Consider the following 19,548-nt stretch of genomic DNA (forward strand, 5'->3'; position numbering starts at 1 on the left):
CAATATAAAATACATAACAATTCTACCAAAACTAAACTACCTGTTTAGTGCCCTACCAACCAAAATTCCAAAAAAATTACTTTAATGAGTTAGAAAAGGTTGTAAGTAAATTCATATGGAGAAATAAAATGTTAAGAATTTCCAGCAATTCAATGAAAAAAATGCAAAAGAAGGTGCCTTAGCCCTACCAGAGCTAAAATTATATATAAAGCATCAGTCATCAAAATTGTCTGGTATTGGCTAAGAAATAGAGTTGTGGATGAGTGGAATAGACTAGTTGCAATAGCAGGAAACAATTATAGTAATGTGCTGTTTGATAAACCCAAAGAGTCCAGCTATTGGGATAAAAACTCTCTCTTTGATAAAAACTGCTGGGAAAATTGGAAGTTAATATGGAAGAAACTTGATTAGACCAACACCTCACACCCTATGCCAAGATAAGATCCAAATGCATACAGGATTTAGACCTAAAAATCAATATTATAAGCAAACTAGAAGATCAAGGACTAGTTAACCTGTCAGATCTATGGAAAGGGAAGCAGTTTGTGACTAAGGAAGAGATGGAGAACATCACCAAACACAAACTAGATGATTTCAATTACATTAAATTAAAAAGCTTTTGCACAGACAAAAACCACTGTAACTAAGATCAAAAGAAATGTAGTAAACTGGGAAACGATCTTTACAACTAGTTTCTGAAAAAGGACTCATTTCTAAAACATACAGAGAACTGAGTCAAATTTTTTTTTAAATTTATTTTTATTAAAGATATCTTTGAGCTCTAGAATTTTCCCCCCAATCTTGCTTTCCTCCCCCCCACACCCCCACAGAAAGTATTCTGTCACTCTTTACTTTGTTTCCATGTTGTACCTTGATCCAAATTGGGTGTGATGAGAGAGAAATCATATCCTTAAAGAAGAGAAGAGAAGTCTAAGAGGTAACAAGATCAGACAATAAAATATCTGTTTTTTTCTAAATTAAAGGGAATAGTCCTTGAACTTTGTCCAAACTCCACAGCTCCTTATCTGGATACAGATGGTTCTCTCCTTAGTAGACAGCCCGAAATTGTTCCCGATTGTTGTACTGATGGAATGAGCAAGTCCTTCAAGGTTGAACATCACTCCCATGTTGCTGTTAGGGTGTACCGTGTTTTTCTGGTTCTGCTCATCTCACTCAACATCAGTTCATGCAAATCCCTCCAGGTTTCCCTGAAATCTCGTCCCTCCTGGTTTCTAATAGAACAATAGTGTTCCATGACATACATATATCACAGTGTGCTAAACCATTCCCCAATTGAAGGACATTTACTTGATTTCCAATTCTTTGCCACCACAAACAGGGCTGCTATAAATATGTAATGTTTTTATCCTTTTTCCTCATCTCTTCTGGGTATAGACCCAGTAGTGGTATTGCTGGGTCAAAGGGTATGCACATTTTTGTTGCCCTTTGGACATAGTTCCAAATAGCTCTCCAGAAGGGTTGGATGAGTTCACAGCTCCACCAACAGTGTAATAGTGTCCCAGATTTCCCACATCCCTTCCAACAATGATCATTATCCTTCCTGGTCATACTGGCCAGTCTGAGAGGTGTGAGGTGGTACCTCAGAGAAGCTTTAATTTGCATTTCTCTAATAAGTAATGATTTAGAGCAATGTTTCATATGGCTATGGATTGCTTTGATCTCCTCATCTGTAAATTGTCTTTGCATATCCTTTGACCATTTGTCAATTGGGGAATGGCTTTTTGTTTTAAAAATATGACTCAGTTCTCTGTATATTTTAGAAATGAGTCCTTTGTCAGAATCATTAGTTGTAAAGATTGTTTCCCAATTTACTACTTTTCTTTTGATTTTTATTACATTGGTTTTACCTGTGCAAAAACTTTTTTAATTTAATGTAATTGAAATCATCTAATTGGTTTTTAGTGATGTTCTCCAACTCTTCCTTAGTCATAAACTGTTCCCCTTTTCATAGATCTGACAGGTAGACTAGTCCTTGATCTTCTAATTTGCTTATAGTATTGTCTTTTATGTCTATGTCCTGTAACCATTTGGATCTTATCTTGGTAAAGGGTGTGAGGTGTTGGTCTAATCTAAGTTTCTTCCATACTAACTTCCAATTATCCCAGCAGTTTTTATCAAAGAGGGAGTTTTTATCCCAGTGGCCTGACTCTTTGGGTTTGTCAAACTGCAGATTACTATAATCCTCTCCTGCTTTTACACCTAGTCTATTCCACTGGTCCACCACTCTATTTCTTAGCCAATACCAAACAGTTTTGATGACTGATGCTTTATAATATAATTTTAGATCAGGTAGGACTAAGCCACCTTCTTTTGCACTTTTTTTCATTAAGCTCCTGGCAAAAAAAAAGTCATTCCCCAATTGACAAATGGTCAAAGGATATGCAAAGGCAATTTTCAGATGAGGAGAACAAAGCAATCCATAGCCATATGAAACATTGCTCTAAATCATTACTTATTAGAGAAATGCAAATTAAAGCTTTCCTGAGGTACCACCTCACACCTCTCAGACTGGCCAATATGATCAGGAAGGAAAATGATCATTGTTGGAAGGGTTGTGGAAAATCTGGGACACTATTACATTGTTGGTGGAGCTCTCTTCTTTCTGGAGCGAAATTTGGAACTATGCCCAAAGGGCAACAAAAATGTGCATGCCTTTTGATCCAGCAATACCACTACTGGGTCTATACCCTGAAGTGATGATGAAAAAGGGTAAAAACATCACTTATACAAAAATATTCATAGCAGCCCTGTTTGTGGTGGCAAAGAATTGGAAATCAAGTAAATGTCCTTTAATTGGGGAATGGTTTAGCAAACTGTGGTATATGTATATCATGGAATACTATTGTTCTTTTAGAAACCAGGATGGGGGGAGTGGCTAGGTGACACAGTGGATAGAGCACTGGCCCTGGAGTCAGGAAGATCTGAGTTCAAATTCGACCTCAGACACTTAATAACTACCTAGCTTTGTGACCTTGGGCAAACCACTTAACCCCATTGCCTTGCAAAAACCTTAAAAAAAAAAGTAAAGAAAAGATAAAAGAAACCAGGAGGGAGGGAATTCAGAGAATCCTGGAGGAATTTGCATGAATTGATGCTGAGTGAGATGAGCAGAACCATAACACTGTACACCCTAACAGCAAAATGGGGGGCAATGATCAACCTTGATGGACTTGCAACAGTGCAACAATCAGGGACAATTTGGGGCTGTCTGCAAAGGAGAGTTCCATCTGTATCCAAAGAAAGAACTGTGGAGTTTGAACAAAGACCAAGCACTATTAACTTTAATTTAGGGGAAAAAACTGATATCTTATTGTCTGATCTTGCTATCTTTTATACTTTATGTTTCTTCCTTATGGACATGATTTCTCTCTCATCACATTCAATTTGGATCAATGTATACCAGGGAAACAATTTAAAGACTGCCAAATTGTCTTCTGTTGGAGGTGGGGTGAAGGAGTAAGAATTAGGGGAAAAATTGTAAAACTCAAAATAAATAAAATCTTTAAAATAAAAAAAAAGAAATAACTGTTGCTCAGGTACCACCTTCCTGAATGAAACCTTTTCTGATCATTCCAACTGTTAATGCTCTCCCTCCCAAACTACTTACCAGTAATATTTAATTATTTTGTATTTATTGCTGTTTATATGTGCTATATTCTTCAATAGCTAGGTGTGTCACCCCATTTGAGGTTCCTTTCAAATTGGAATAGTTTCAATATTTGTACTTGTATCTCTGGCATTAGGCTAGATACAACATTTGAGAGATATTTTAATAAATTAAATAATTTATTTAAATAAATTAAAATTAGCTAGTATAATAGCAAAAGTAGCAAAGAATGATAAAAATTAAAATAAAATTCTACAATGAAAATTAGCTAAAGTTAATACAGTATAATAGCAAAAGTAGCAAAGAATGATAAAAACAAATAAAATTCTACAATGATAAAAATTTCATATTAGTGAGATTATAAGGAAAAAGTCACTATTTCATCTTTAAGAGAGATTATAGATAGAGAAAACTCTGAGTAACAAATTTGATCATATCCTTTGACCCAGAGATTTCATTGTAAGGACTTTATCTCAAAAAGAGTCACAAAGTAGGGAAAAAAAATTAAGCAACCTAACTGTACAAAAAATTTTTGCAGCCATTTAATTTTGAAATTTTAGTGCTCCATTACAACCACAAAAATGCAGCTATTATTACTATTAATTAATATTATTTTGATCCATTTGAGAGGAATTATCTGGGGAGAGAAGAGAGTAAGACTATCCCCACTCAAATAACCTCTAGAAAAGAGCCTGCCTTACCCTATTCCTCTCCACCACCACACCCAAAAAATATCTGGGAATCCTTAAACTTAACTAGTAATGGAAACCATTTTTTACAGGAGAGGCCCAGATCCAGGTTTTTTAAAACCTAGAGTTTCCACTGGTTATTATCTGACCCTTCTTGGGTACAAGAGAAACAACTTATATCTTCCCACCTCAGATAATAACTCACATGATAGAGAACTTTCTGCCAATCATGGATCAGGCTTCCATAAAACAGAAAGCAAAAATAAAACAGAGGCATACCTCAAAACAACATTTGCATTTATCTCCCAACTTAAATTCATTTCTTCTATGAATCTCCATGATTTTCTCCATCCTCTCTTTTTCAAATCAAAGTCAAACCAACAAGCATTTATTAAATAACTACTAAATATAAGGCATTATGCTAAATTCTTTTGAAAACATTTGCTCCCTTTTCTTGTGTCCCACTTCTGCCCCCATAAAAAGACTGCTTCACAGGGTAGGGCTGACACCTCTCTTCCTTCTCACTACCTTCTCCTTCCTAGCAACACTTAGTTCAAGTCATTAAGGATGTATAATTTCTTTTTTTGTTTTTTATTTTATTTTATTTTATTTTATCTTACTTTTAGAAAGTTTTTTTTATTTTGAATTTTACAATTTTTCCCCTAATCTTGCTTCCTTCCCCATCCCCCCACAGAAGGTTGTCTGTTTCCATGGTGTATAAACCATGTATACTGATCTAAGTTGAATGTGATGAGAGAGAAATTGTATCCTTAAGGAAGAAAAATAAAGTATAAGAGATAGCAAAATTATATAATAAGACAACTTTTTTTCTTAAACTAAAGGCAATAGTCTTTGGTCTTTGTTCAAACTCCACAATTCTTTCTCTGGATACAGATGGTATTCTCATCACAGAAACCCCAAAATTGTGCCTGATTGTTGCACTGATAGAATGAGCAAGTCCCTCAAGGTTGATCATCACCCCCATGTTGCTGTTAGGGTGTACAATGTTCTTCTGGTTCTGCTCATCTTTCTCAGCATCAATTCATGCAAATCCTTCCAGGCTTCCTTGAATTCCCATCCCTCCTGGTTTCTAATAGAACAATAGTGTTCCACGACATACAGATAAATATATATATATATATATATATATATATATATATATATATATATCACAGTTTGTTAAGTCATTCCTCAATTGAAGGACATTCTCTTAATTTCCAATGCTTTGCCACCACAAACAGGGCTGCTATAAATATTTCTGTACAAGTGATGTTTTTACCCTTTCTCATAATCTCTTCAGGGTATAGACCCAGTAGTGGTATTGCTGGATCAAAAGGTATGCACATTTTTGTTGCTCTTTGGGCTTAATTCCAAATTTTTCTCCAGAAAAGTTCGAGGAGTTCACAGCTCTACCAACAATGTATTAGTGTCCCCGATTTCCCACATCCCTTCCAACATTGATCATTGTCCTTTCTGGTCATATTGGCCAGTCTGACAGGTGTGAGGTGGTACCTCAGAGATGCTTTAATTTACATTTCTCTAATAAGTAGTGATTTAGAGCAATTTTTTCAAATGACTATGGATCACTTTGATTTCCTCATCTGTAAATTGCCTTTGCATATCCTTTGACCATTTGTCAATTGGGGACTGGCTTTTTGTTTTAAAAATATGACTCAATTCTCTGTATATTTTAGAAATGGGTCCTTTGTCAGAATCATTAGTTGTAATGTTTCCCAATTTACTACATTTCTTTCGATCTTGGTAACAGCAGTTTTGTCTGTGCAAAAAAGTTTTTTAATTTAATGCAATCAAAATTGTCTGGTTTGTTTTTAATATGTTCTCCATCTCTCTTCCTTGGTCTTAAACTACTTCCCTTTCCATAGATCTGACAGGTAAATTATTCCTTGATCTCCTAGTTTGCTTATAATATTGTTTTTTAGGTCTAAATCCTGTATCCATTTTGATCTTATCTTGGTTTAGGGTGTGAGGTGTTAATCTAATCCAAGTTTCTGCCATACTAACTTTCAATTTTTCCAACAGTTTTTATGGAAGAGAGAATTTCTATCCCAATAGCTAGATTCTTTGGGTTTATCAAACAGCAGATTACTACAATCATTTCCTGCTATTGCACCTAGTCTATTCCACTGGTCCACCACTCTGTTTCTTAGCCAATACCAGACAGTTTTGATGACTAATGCTTTATAATATAATTTTAGCTCTGCTAGGGCTAAGCCACCTTCTTTTGGACTTTTTTTCATTGAATCCCTGGAAATTCTCAACTTTTTATTGCTCCATATGATTTTACTTACAATTGTTTCTAACTCATTAAAGTAATTTTTTGGAATTTTGATTGGTAGGGCACTAAACAAGTAGTTTAATTTTAGTAGAATTGCCATTTTTATTATATATATAGACCATTTGATGGCCTATCCACCAGCAGTTGATATTTGCCCAGTTATTTAAATTTGATTTTATTTGTGTGAGAAGTATTTTGTAATTGTTTTCAAAAAGTTTCTGCGTCTGCCTTGGCAGGTAGACTCCCAGGTATTTTATATTGTCTGAAGTTACTTTGAATGGAATTTCTTTTTCTAGCTCTTCCTGCTGTATCTTGCTAGTCATATATAGAAATGTTGAGAAGGATGTATAATTTCATCAACATGGGTACATCAAGGATTGAAACTCCAGAAAACCATTTAGTTTAACTGTTCTTTAACTTTATGACACTGAAAAATGATTGAGATCCCTTCTCCTGCAGTTTTGTTTATATGAGTTATCTCTATCAATATTTACCATAATAGAAATTAAAACATCTTAGTATTATTATGAAAATAATTCTGATTCATAGACCCTTTGAAAGTATCTGGAAACTCTCAGGGGTCCTCGACAATACTTTTTTTTTTTTTAGGTTTTTGCAAGGCAAATGGGGTTAAGTGGCTTGCCCAAGTCCACACAGCTAGGTATTTATTAAGTGTCTGAGACCAGATTTGAACCCGGGTACTCCTGACTCCAAGGCTGGTGCTTTATCCACTATGCCACCTAGCCGCCCTGACGATACTTTTAAGAATCACTAAGTCCTATGATGGAAAATACCATCCATATCAAAGCTTACTATCTTCAATTTTTTAAATTTGTCTTATGTATTATGTTGTTTTTTTCTCTCTAATATTTTTTTCTCTTCTGTTGGATTTGATTCTTCTCTCATGATTAATCGGGATCTATGTTTAGCATAGTTGCACTTGTAGGGCCTATATTAGATTGCTTTCTGTCAGGGGAAGGGGAAGCGAAGGGAGGGAGAGAGAAAAATGTAAAACTCAAGATCTTGTTTAAAACAATGAATGGGGAAAACTACTGTTGCATGTAGTTGGAAAAACAAATAAATAAAAATATTTAAATTGGAAAAGATAAATGACAAAATATACATGGAAAAATAAATAAATAAACTTTATTAGAATTGGGGGGAGAAAAGAATCACTGAGTCCAACATTTATCTGATCAAGAATCCCTCCACAACATTAAAGGGAAAGCCATCATTTCCTTACAAGGAGGATTCTTATCATTCTTTATATTTGTGACTCCAGGGCCTAGCACAATGACTGGCACATAGGAGATGTTTCATTGATTGGTTGAAAGATTCCATGCCACTCTTGTTCAGTTCTAACTATTAAAAAAGATTATGTTGCTTCAAACCTCCTTCTTTCTACAAATTCCACCCATTCCTCCTACTTCAGTTTCCTGAGGCCAGGCTAAATAAGACTACTGTCTTCATCTGAGAGCCCTTCATATACTGGGAGGCAGCTATCACGTCTCTTCTTTAAGTCATTCATGCTTAATTTCTCCATTTCCTTATATGGCATGGTCTTGAGGTCTATCAGCATCCTGATCACCCTCCTCTAAACATTCTTCAGATCAAAAATATCCTTCCAGAAATGTGATGCCCAGAAAGCAATCCAAGATCTGACTAGGATAGGAAACAATAAAACTATCACCTTCCCCATTTTTTGGACATCATTGCACTTTTAGTGTGGCCCAAGCCACATTAGATTTTTTGGCTGTCATATTATAGTGAGTTTACAGTAACCCTTCTCCCATCCCCCTCCCTCTGCCCCTTCCCCTGAGCATTTTGGTTTTTGTTCTCTTTTTTTCTTTTTAAATATTTTATCAATGCTATTTTTTCTTCCTTTACAACACTAATTTCCTAATGACTTCCTCATATTCAATTGAACTCTGTCTTCTAATACATGAATATGGTTAAAACAAATAAACACTTGGGTGTATCTGAGAATGTATGATTCATTCCACACCTATAAAAAAAATTATACCACCCTCTATTTAGGGAGGTGTGTTTTACCATCAGCCTTCTGAAGTCATGCTTTATTTATCAGAGTACATATTTTGAAATGAGCCACTTTCTACCCATTAGGAAGTCAGTTTCTTGGACCCAAATGATGAACTTTCCATTGATCACTATTAAATTTTACCTTATTAAATTTGACCCATAGTTGACCCATCTCAGTGATCCAACATTCTCTCAGTTTCACATCAACTGTACTCTTTAGAACCTTACTCCCTTGGCGACATTCTACAATCCAATAACATTGGCCATCTTGTTGGTCATCTCACATTGACACTCCATCTGACATTTTCACTGACTGTGCCCATGTCTGAAATTCTCTCCCTCTATTCCTTGGCTTCCTTCAGGTTTCAATTATAGTTTCATCTTCTACAAACTCTTAATCTTAGAACCTTCCCTTTGAAATTCTCCCATTTTATCTGTCTTATAAGTTATTGGTACATAGTTTTTTGCATGATCTCACTCAACCTGTGAACTTCTTAAAAGCAAGGACTGTTTTTCATCTTTTTAAAACATCCCTAGAACATAGGAAAGTGCCTGTCACAAAGAAGCTTTATATGGACTTGTCTTGAGCTGTCCTTTTTTGGGATCAATAAGGTCAGTAACAAAACTGTTGCAAAATACCAAAGTCAAAACTGGAATACTACACTAAAGCTGTCCCTCTAAGTTGACATTATTAACCCATTAATAACTATTCTTTTGGTACAAGTCATTCAATCAGTTTGGAACCCACTTAACTTTACTATTCTATAATGTCTTCCCATATTGCCCACAAGCATGAAAAACTTTGTCAAATGCTTTTGCTGAAATCTAAATACTGTCTTTACAACATTCTTCTGATCCTGAAATTTAGATATGCTGTCAAAATAGGAAGTTAGATTAGTTTGTATTTTCAGCAATTCATTCTTAAAACACCTCCCCCTTCTTGGGTCAACTTCCTCAGCAAAATATTAGTCTAGGTTATTCTACCAATCTTTCTCTAATCCTTTGAAATTTAATGTATATATATATATATATATATATATATATATATATATATATCAGACTATTCCTAGTTTACTTCTCATTCTGCACCATAAGATATAAAATTGACACTGAAGAAGTCACCTACTTCCATGATTCTTGACAAATCCACATCAACAGCCAGTCTCTTCCATATGGTCAAAATCAGGTCCAAAATAAAAACTCCTCTAAGTCACTTCCTCTATTTTTGAAGGTTGAAATTATGATGAAATAAGTACTTTTTTTTATCATTCATGGCTAAAAAAATAAGCACCTAGACCATCTCCACTCATTGCTAGTCTGATCTGTAGACAATAAATATGTAGTTCACCTATTCTTGAAAGCTTTCTTTCTTGAGAGCACTTCACCAAATTTTGTGGTCTACTTAAATAGCTTTGGCGAATCCCAGGTCACTTCCATACCTAATGAAGCACTAACCCTCCTATTAACAAGATGTCACCTAAGGACCTTCTGGTAAAGGTTCTTGGGACATGTAGGCTGGATTGGTCCTAGGGGAAAATCTTTAAAGGGCTGATTCTTCTCTTAACTCTACCCACATCTGGAGTCAACACATAAAAATCTCTAAAATAAGGTGTAGGTCCCTAATGCTACAATAGGAACTTGATGCATACAGTATGTATAACTTGCTACAGAAAACATAGGATTCAAAGGACTCCCAGGAGTCCATAAATATAGAAACTGAAAGCATTCACATAACCCATTAGATGCATTAGATTCCTTCAGAAAGAAAAGACATGTAAGGGAGAGAGAAGGACACTTAATTCTCATTTATCTTCCAGTTATATTGTCCAGACATATTGGGAGAGTTGGCAAAGTTCAAATCTCCTAGACTCCCATATGATGGTTCTACTACTCCAACAGTTGCAGGGGTCATATCAGTGCTGTTCTTCCTCCAATGGAAATGCTATTTAGGAAATCAGCACTTGAACTTGGGGACTCTCAAATTCAAGAGTAATAATAATAAACCCTAGTATTTATAATAGTACTTTAAGATCTGAAAAGCACTTTATGCTATCTCATTTGATCCTCAACAATTTTGTGAGGTAGCTGCTATTATTATCCTCATGTTATATGGATGACTGAAACGACTGAATCACAACAATAAAACGAGGAGAATGGTTCGAGTTTCTTCTCTCTCCATTCCATCCTCCATCCAGTCACTAGGTTAACTTTCCTAAAGCATGGATCCATTTACACCTTACTCAATAAATGATACTGTGACCCAATTGTCTCCAGAATCAAATGCAAAATGTTCTGTCTGGCATTCAAGGACCTTCATAACTAGTCCCTTTAGTCTTACACTTTACTCCCTAACACATACTCTTCAGTTCAGTGACACTTTGCTACTCTACCTCTCCCAGCTCTGGACATTCTCTCTGGGTGTTTCCCATGCTTGGAATGCTCTCTTTCCTCCCATCCAAGTGACTTTCCTGGCTTCTTTTAAGTCCCAGCTAAAATCCTACCTTCTATAGACAGTCTCCCCGAATTACTCTTAATTTCAGTGTCTCCCTCTGTTAATTATTTCCTATTTATCCTGTATTTAACTTGTTTGGTATATATGTTGTTGTTGTTTCCCATATTACTGTGAGCTCCTTGAGAGCAGTGACTGCCTTTTCTCTTTTTTAGTGTCCCCAGCTCTAAATACAATCCCTAGCACATAGTGTTATGTTTATTGTTCTAGTCATGTCTGACTCTTCATGATCCCATTTCGGGTTTTCTTGGCTAATATTAGAGTGGTGTGCCATTTCCTTCTTCAGCTCATTTTGCAGATGAGGAACTTGAGGCAAACAGTTAATGACTTGCCCAAAGTCATACAGCTATTGTTTGAGGCTAGACTTGAACCAAGCTCTTCCCAAATCCAGGACTGGTACTCTATCCACTGAACTCCCTAAACTGCCCCCTAGCACATGGTAGGCATTTCATAAATGTTTATTGATTGATTGGTTAGATCAGATGATACCTAAAATCTCTCCCAATCCTAAATCTGTAATGCCACTCCTTTCTAATTTAATAGGATGGGGCAAGGTTTGTCGTCAATCCAGCAAAAAATATTTATTAAATAAACATTTATTAAGTTCAGGCACTGTGTTAAGCACTAGAGATGCAAAGAAAGACAACAGACAATCCTTACTCTCAAGGAGCTCGCAGTGTAATGGAATCTACTAGAAAAGCCTTCAAGACCCCAGGGTGCCCACCAAAGGAGGCACCAGAATAAGACTTCAGTGGAAGTCTTTAGACTTTAGAACACGGCCTGATTGTTTCCTTACACCTCATATTTCCCTGCCCCCCTGCTCCCCCCAAAGGATAACATTCACCAAAAGGATTTTTCTGTCTCTCCTCAGTCCTGTACGTGGAAGGATCTGTTCTTGTATTTGAGGATATCTTCAAACTGATAGCTTTCTACTGTGTCAGTAGGTAAGTAGAACTCAGCCACCCCTCCCTTTTGTCCCTAGGAGCAATTCATCTTTTTTTCTTTTTATTTTCTTCTCAATTAAATGTAAACAAAAATTAACATTTGATTTTTAAAATTTTGAGTTCCAGATTCTTTCCTTCCTCCCTTCCTTCCCCCCTTATTTGAGAATTAAAGCAAATTGAAATAGATTCTACATCTATCATCATGGGAAAATGGGTAATTAAACATAGGCCAGATGAGCTATCATTAAGGAAGGTAAAGGAAATGAGTTCATTTTACAGATGAGGAAACTGAGGCAACCAGAACTAAGAGACTTAACCAAAATCACATAAGTGTCTGAGATTAGATTTAAACTCAGCTCCTTCTGACTAAAGGGTCAATTCTCTATCCACTTTGCCACCCCAACTGGTGTTCAAAACCTTTTCCATTGTTCTTTCTGCTAAATCACTGTCTCATAATTAGTCCAATACAGTAATAATGAGTGCTTTAGAATCATCAAGAGTATACTTTCATTAGTGATATGATAATAAGTCAAAACATCAAGGAAAAAAACTGCATGGTACTTTCCTTCATTCAGGAGTAGCTGGTAGGGACCAGTGGTTTATTGGCCCATCTGAGGGACTAAGTGGTTGATGTGTATTTGACTTGGACTCCTTAATGTGGGTAAGGTGAAGGTAACAACAGTGAAACTCGGATAGTAACACGTAATTAGCAACCTCCCCAAGTTCTTCCCAGGTGGAAAAAAAAATTTTATAAACTTGAAAACCCTCTATAAATATGTTATTAATAGATTAGGGACTAGACATGTTATCATTGGTGGAGGAAACTCTTAAATGAGAAACATCCCTCAACCCTTCAGGTCTTTGCAAATTGTAGTCTGTTTGTTTGTTTAACAAGGCAGTGGAGTTAAGTGAGTTGCCCAAGGTCACAGAGCTAGATAATTAGTGTCTGAGGTCAGATTTGAACTCAGTCAGTCCTCCTGACTCCAGGGCCAGTGCTCTGGCCAGTGCTCTATCCACTGCACCACCTAACTGCCCCCTCCAAATTGTAGTCTTAAAGAAGTTCCTAACACAGGAGAGAGTGCCCAAGATCACACAGCCAGAGTGTAGCAGAGGTAGAATATGAATTCAGCAATTCCTAGCTCCCATCTGTCTCTCTATGCAATATGCTACAGTATTTCTCAAAGTTGTTCATAATATTTCTTTTTTTTTTTGCAAGACAATGGGGTTAAGTGGCTTGCCCAAGGCCACACAGCTAGGTAATTATTAAGTGTCTGAGACCAGATTAGAATTCAGGTACTCCTGACTCCAGGGCCGGTGCTCTATCCCCTGCACCACCTAGCCACCCCTGTTCTTAATATTCCAGAAGTCTGATTTTATATTTGTGGCTGATAAAAAGAAAAGGAAGGGGGGAGGGAAAAGCTTGTTGTATGGGTCTCTTCTCATTGTGAATGATGAACAAGGGTTCTAATTTTTTCTTCCAAGCCTCAGAGAACCTGGGAATTAGTTGTGTTTGGTATTATTCCTTTTTATTAACCATGAGAAAGCTGAGGTATGAAAGGTGAAGTGATTTGTCCAAAGTCATATAACTGGTAAGTGGAGGAGCTGAAAAAGAGTCTGTGAACCCATAATAAATAGAAGGAAGGAAAGAAAAAAATAGAAAAAGGAAGAAAGAAAAAGGAAGGAAAGTAGGAAATAGAGTTTAATGGTGTTTTAAGATTTATAAAGTTTTTGTCTTTTTTTAAAATATTTATTTTATTTTTTGTTACATTTGAGATCCATCTGTTCCAACTCCACACTAGAGAAGGCCAACATTTGATACAAATATATATGTGAAACTATATAATATATAGTTCTATATATCAGTTCTTTCTCTGGAGGTAAATAGCATCATCCTTCATAGGTCCTTTGTCATTGCTTTGAATTTTTGCATAATTCAGAACAGATTAGTCATTCACATTTATTCTTCAAACAATATTGCTTTGACTTTTACAACATTCTCTAGCTCTCCTCTCTTCATTTCAATGCAGGTCTTTCCATTTTTCCTAAAAATCAACCCGTTCCTCATTTCTTATAGCACAGTAGTATTTCATTATAATTATATGCCACAACTTATTCTCAATTAGTGGACATCCTCTCAATTTCCATTTCTTTACTACCACATATATGTTATCTCATTTGATCTTCACAACAACCCTGAGATGTTACTATTATTCCTCATTTATAGGTAAGGAAACTGTGGCAGGGTACGTGACTTGTCCAGCTAGGAAATATCCGATGCTGGATTTGAACTCAACTCTTCCTTGAGATGAGCAAAGCCCTGGGAATGCACATAGATTAAGTAGGAAAGTCTCTGATGTCAAGGTCTTTCTTTACATTCTAAAGTTGTTGCTGAGAGGGAGAACTAACATCTTATATGACAGAATCAAGATCTAAAAAAATCTTGACAGGCTAGGATGTTAGACCAAATCCATCTAATAAGGCAAAAATCTAATAGAAAAAAGTGAAAAATCTCACTCTTGGGGTTCAAGACATCTATTGACAAATTCAGAGTAGATAAAGACATCTATTGTGGTGAAAATCCAAGAATTTATTAGTGGACTGCAAGCTCCAAATGGTCAGCAATGCAACATAGAAAGGGGTGAGGAGGTGGGGAGGGAGCTATGAAGACCTAAATTCAAATGCAACCTCACACATTTACTAGATGTGTGATCCTAGGCAAGTCACTTCAGTTTTAAATGTAAGAGGAGATAATAATTGGGCCTACCTCTCAGGCTCATTGTGAAGATTAAATGAAATAATATTTGTGAAGCAGCATATTGTTGCTTAATAAACTTTCTTTTCTTCCATATCTTAGATTGCATTGAGAAATGTGTAATGTAACCATCCCATAACTAGAATATTGAATTCTGTTTGGGGAGCAACATTTTAGAAAGGACATTGATTGACACATGAGAGAACAAACAAATGAAGTAGACCCAGTCGGTGAAGGGCTCAAGATCACAAGATAATGAGCTGTTGAAAGAGCTGAATCTAATTAGCCTAGAGAAGCAAAGACAATTGGGGACACAGAAATTCTTTCTCAAGTATTTGAAGAGCTACCAAACGGAGGATGAATTAGACTGGTCTGGCCGTGGCCCCAGTGGACAGAGCTAGGATGGGGGCGAGCGGAAGCTTCAGAAAGACAGATGGAGGCTTTATTTAACCAAAACAAAATAAAACAAAACAAAACTGACAACTAGAGACTGTTACTATTATTCTTGAAATGTACCTTAGAAAATAATGTTTTGGGATATCAAACCTAAAATGCTAGGTCTCAAAAAGTCTTATTATTAACACTTGAAAGTCTGTCAAAAGATGAAATGTTAGCATGGAGGGGACTTTAGGAACCATCTGCCATTTATGAGTTCCTCATCTCTTCCCATGTCTTTTTCTTTTCCCTTCTCTCTCTCTCCAACACTCCTTCCTGTTACAGAGATTTGCTGCCCTCCACCTTAAGACTGCCTCAGGCAATTTTGGAAGCCAACAACTTTAAAGAGCTTGAAACCATCTCTAACCTGGGGATAGGTAAGTCTTCTACAAATGAAAAAGCAGCTGAAACTTTAACAGAGCAACCTTTGGATCTACTCCAGACCAGTTACATGACTTTTCTCTCCCTTTGGACACTACAATCTGGATTTCTTCTCTTCTTTATCCTTGAATTTTAGGTAGGAAGAATTTCAGGATTATAAGTAAACTGTCTCTGGATCTGCAAGTAGATATTTATAGGAAATCACATGTCCATATGCATAGTCAGTGTCCCTGGATCTTGGTGTTTGTCTCATTGACAAAGCAGGTGATTTGTCATATGGCTAAAATGACTTAAATCTGGAGCCCTCTTTTTTTAAATTGATATTTTTTATTTTTCCAATTAATGTTATAAAAGGTTTTTAACATTCATTCACATGCATATTTGTATGTTACCCAATTTTCTTCCACCCTCCCTTCCCAACCCCCTTCCCTCAACAGCAAACAGTCTAGTGAACATTCTACATATACATTTTTGTTTAACATGTTTATAGATTAGTCATTTTCTGTGTAAGGAATTAGGACTAAGGGGAAAAAAAGAAAACCATGGGATAGGAAGGAAAACATAAGAGAAATTTTTAAAAAGTGAAAATGGTATTCATTCAGATTCTATACTTTTTTTTTTTGCTTTGTTTTCTTCATTTGGATGTGGATGGTGTTGTCCATAGCAAGTCTCCCAGGGTTGTCCTAGCTCTCTGAACTACCAAGAGAAGCTGCATCCATCAAAGTTGATAGCCTCACAATATTGTTGTGTAAAGTGTTCTCTTGGTTCTATAGAACTTTCCTTCTTTACCTTTTTCTCCTTCCTTTCAGTACAATCTAGCAGCTAAAATCATCCCAGGTGAAAGAGAGTATGTCTTGGTTTTAAGAACATTAAATGGAACTCTGATGACCAGAAGAAAGTAGGGAATGAGAGGAGTCATATGAAGTCCTTACAATCTAATAAGGTTTTCTGATGGTCCTAATTACTGTAGTAAATCACCACCTCCACCACCTATCCACCAACACTAATTTAATAATAATGCTTAGCTAATCCACTCTACAGGGAAGTTCTAATGGATAGAACATTGGGTCTGGAGTTAAGAAGATCTGAATTCAAACATTTGCCTCAGTTCCTCATCTGTAAAAATGGGGACACAGCTCCAGAAGAAACTGGCAAATCACATCAGTATCTCTGTCAAGAAAACCCCCTGGTTAAAGTCTATGGAGTCACATGGACTCAAATACACACACACACACACACACACACACACACACACACACACACACAGACATTAATTGGCAATAAAGTTACCCTATGCCTCAAATATATCCCCTCCCTATCTTTATTCATATTGTCCCATATTCCTTATGTACTCCCTATCTTCCTACTCCCACTAATGTATCTTTACTTTTTAAATTCTTATTTATTCCTTGAAGCCAATTCAGATTCCCCCAATCAAAGATGTTCTTCAGTCATTTTTGAATCTTTGTGACCTCCTTTGGGGTTTTCTTGGCAAAGATAATGGAATAGTTTGCTATTCCCACCTCCAGCTCATTTTACAGATGAGGAATCCTGAAGTAAATGGGATTAAGTGACTTGACCAGGGTCACACAGCTAGTCAGTGTCTGAGACCAAACTTGAACTCAGGGCTTCCTGACCCCAGAGCTTTATCCCTTGACCCTGTTCCAAAGAGTGGTACCCAATTATGACCCAGAACTAAGGTGTCAAGAAAGCACATTTCCTGGAAAAGCTACTAGACCTTAAAAAAAGAGTAGCCATTTTAAAGTAATTCTACCTCTTCTCCCTTTCCCCTCTACGCATTTGAGAGAGTTTTAACAGTTACAGAATCATAGGTTTAGAGTTGTAAAGAATCCTAGAGATCATCTAATCCAAGCTTCACATTTTACAAAGGTGGAAACTGACCCCCCACAGAGGTTAAGTAACCTGCCCAGGGTCATAGCCTAAATATGCCAGAAGGAGGACTTGAACTCAGATCTTAAGTAATAGAATCATAGCTTTAGGGCTGAAAGGGGCCTTTGAAGCTTTTGAATCTAAACTTCTCATTTTATAGAAGAGGAGGTTGAACCCCAGAGAGGTTCCTTTCTCAGGGACACGGAGTTGATATGTATATCTAAGTCAGGATTTGAACCCAGTTCTTCCTTCCAAATTCCACATCTAAGACTTTACCCCCACTCTAGTTTATTACCTCTCACTTCCTCCCAAGGCAGTGTGTTATGATGGCACTGAAATTAGGACCCCACCCCGTTCAGATTCTGAATCAGATTAGTCATGTTTGAGCCTGTTATTTACCTTTTTCCTCATCTGTAAAATGAGGGCAATAGTGCTTGTACCACCTGCCTCATAGAGTTATTGGAGGAACACTGAAGTCCTCTAGAAATGAAGATTGTTATTATTATTTAAAAAAGCCTTACTGAATTTAGATTGAGACATCTTTTTTTTGACAAGGCAATGGGGTTAAGTGACTTGTCCAAGGCCATACAGCTAGGTAATTATTAAGTGTCTGAGGCTGGATTTGAACTCAGGTACTCCTGACTCCAGGAATGGTGCTCTATCCATTGTGCAATCTAGCTGCCCTCAGATTGAGGCATCTTATTGAAGCCTGAACCAGTCACCATTGGTTATATTTAGGGATGTTTACTTCATCTGGAGCCTAAGGAGAAGTTTCAAGGAGGAAAAAAAATGTCACTATTGTCCTTGAATTTGAAAAATTCTGATTACCCCTGGGGAAACCCCAAGTTTAAGTGCCTTGCCCAAAATCATACAGCTAGTGTCAAGAAAACCATATTCCATTATGGAAACAAATGCCACCTTTATCCTTGTATGAAGCAGGGATGGCAACCTTCCAACTGCATCTCATGACATGAAAGTTAAGAGTGACATTGGTGATGAAAAAGATGGCACACTTCAGATTCTGCATTTCAACATTCACTTCCTTAAAATCGAGGTTCAAGTGAAACCCGGTGCTCTTGTGTCTTGGGAAATTAGATTATCCTTCTTAAGTGCAGAATATGCTATATCCCAAGGGTCTACTCTGAGAAGTTGTGAGCTCTGAAAAGAAACTTTACCTAGATTGTTTTTTCATCACATTAGTGTACCTCAAATATATTTTCTTATGCCTCCTCATCTCTGTCAAAGACATTCTCTTTATTTAAGGACCATCTCAGATGTTATCTCTTCTGATGATGTTTGTCCTTCATTCTCAAAGAGGGCCAGGACATCAGGGAGTTGATGCCATGACAAGCACATGAATTGGATTTGAGTGAGGAATGCTGTGCTAAGTCACCAGCCTCACTTTCTCCTCCAGAACCATCTGGGTCCAGTGGCCAGACATGAATCAGGATGACTGGAGATGGCCCTGGATGCGAGGCAATCAGGGTTAAGTGACTTCCTCAGTCACACAGCTAGTAAGTGTCTGAGACAGGATTTGAACTCAGGTCCTCCTAACTCCAGGGTTGGTGCTCTATCTATCCACTACACTACCTAATATCTCCTTTATCAAGCTCTTCTGGATTTACCTAATCCCACCCTCAGCTAAAAATGATCATTCACTCTTTAAATGTTTCATAGTAAAACCTTAGACCCCCTTTTTCTCATTCGTCCTTATAGCTATTTGTTCATTTGAACCCACATCACCCCCAATTAGATTGTAAATTTCTTGAGAATTAGGTCTGTCCTATATTTTTCCCCCTTGTCCAGTACAGATCTTTGCAGATATTTAATATATGTTTTTAATCTAATTGAATTGATGAATAGGGGAATAAAAGATTGCATTTGGCTAACCTGCCCTGTATCAGAGCTTGAATGGCTTATATGCCTTGGACATTGTATTAGGGGAATTTAGGTTTCACTGTACCTGATATTTTAATTAAAAAAT

The 19,548-nt window shown here is 36.7% G+C and overlaps 1 protein-coding gene across 2 annotated transcripts in view; it reads left to right on the forward strand.

Annotated features, from left to right (window-relative positions):
• Positions 1-19,548, forward strand: part of RIN3 (Ras and Rab interactor 3) — a 146,268-nt gene that overhangs the window by 79,763 nt on the left and 46,957 nt on the right. For both annotated transcript variants that reach the window (XM_074235435.1, XM_074235434.1), the window contains exons 4-5: positions 12,034-12,106; positions 15,579-15,670. In XM_074235435.1, coding sequence (XP_074091536.1) covers positions 12,034-12,106; positions 15,579-15,670 — 165 coding nt within the window. The remainder of the gene's footprint in view (positions 1-12,033; positions 12,107-15,578; positions 15,671-19,548) is intronic.

Source organism: Macrotis lagotis, chromosome 4 (assembly GCF_037893015.1).
Source record: "Macrotis lagotis isolate mMagLag1 chromosome 4, bilby.v1.9.chrom.fasta, whole genome shotgun sequence".
NCBI lineage: Eukaryota > Metazoa > Chordata > Mammalia > Peramelemorphia > Peramelidae > Macrotis > Macrotis lagotis.